The sequence below is a fragment of the Loa loa genome (assembly GCF_000183805.2).
Source record: "Loa loa unplaced genomic scaffold supercont3.3900, whole genome shotgun sequence".
In the NCBI taxonomy this organism is placed as follows: Eukaryota; Metazoa; Nematoda; class Chromadorea; order Rhabditida; family Onchocercidae; genus Loa; species Loa loa.
Window position 1 is genome coordinate 1 of NW_018112077.1, and position 886 is coordinate 886.

At 22.9% G+C, this 886-nt stretch overlaps 1 protein-coding gene across 1 annotated transcript; it reads right to left on the bottom strand.

Annotated features, from left to right (window-relative positions):
* Positions 1 to 481: 481 nt before the first annotated feature.
* On the bottom strand, positions 482 to 781 carry LOAG_16076 (hypothetical protein; the record flags this gene model as incomplete). Its single annotated transcript, XM_003151563.1, has 1 exon — positions 482 to 781. A coding segment is annotated over one exon (300 nt), but the record flags the coding sequence as incomplete, so codon positions are not given.
* Between the last annotated feature and the right edge of the window lie 105 nt (positions 782 to 886).

Here is an 886-nt window from a genome sequence, read left to right on the forward strand (position 1 = left end):
TTATTATTATTATTATTATTATTATTATTATTATTATTATTATTATTATTATTATTATTATTATTGTTTATTATTATTATTATTATTATTATTATTATTATTATTATTATTATTATTATTATTATTATTATTATTATTATTGTTAATTATTATTATTATTATTGCTGATATTTAAAAAATGGTACGAAAATTCGATCAAAAAACGTGAAAATAAATCAATATTTATATTGTTAAGCCATTTAAATCATTTTATTTGAAACTAAATCTTGGTTTGAAAAAAAACAAAAAAGTAAAGAAGGAAATGACAATTATTGCTGTTACTTTTTGTCATTTTAATTAAAGCAATAACCAATAAGTAATATAACGGAACAAAATCAAAAGCGAATATTTTCGTTTTTCGTTTTTTTTTTTGAAATCAGGAACTATTAATTGTTTGCATTTTTAAATATAATTTTTCGTTTTTCTTTCCGAATTTTCTTACCTGTATTCTAGCTCGTTTTGCTTCATCAGCAAAAACTATTGCCGGTGATATACGACTTAATAAAACTGGTTGTGTTGTTAGAGGTGTTATTGTTATTGTTGCTGCTATTGCCATTATTGTTGTTGTTGTTGTTGTTGTTGTTGTTATTGGTGGTAGTGGTTGTGGTGATGATGTTGTTGTTGTTATTACTGTCGTTGATCGTAGTTTTGGTTTTACACTTACTGGCTTTTCCTCCTTTTCATCACTGTTAAAAGTTTGTAACAATGGTGAAATTGTTTTCGGTAATGCATGATTCATTTCCTGGAAAAGCAAAAAATAATAATGCTAATTTAAGGTAATATTTATGATAAAGTGGACAAAGGATGAGAAAAATGTTACTTTTAAGACAAAAAAGAAATATTTATG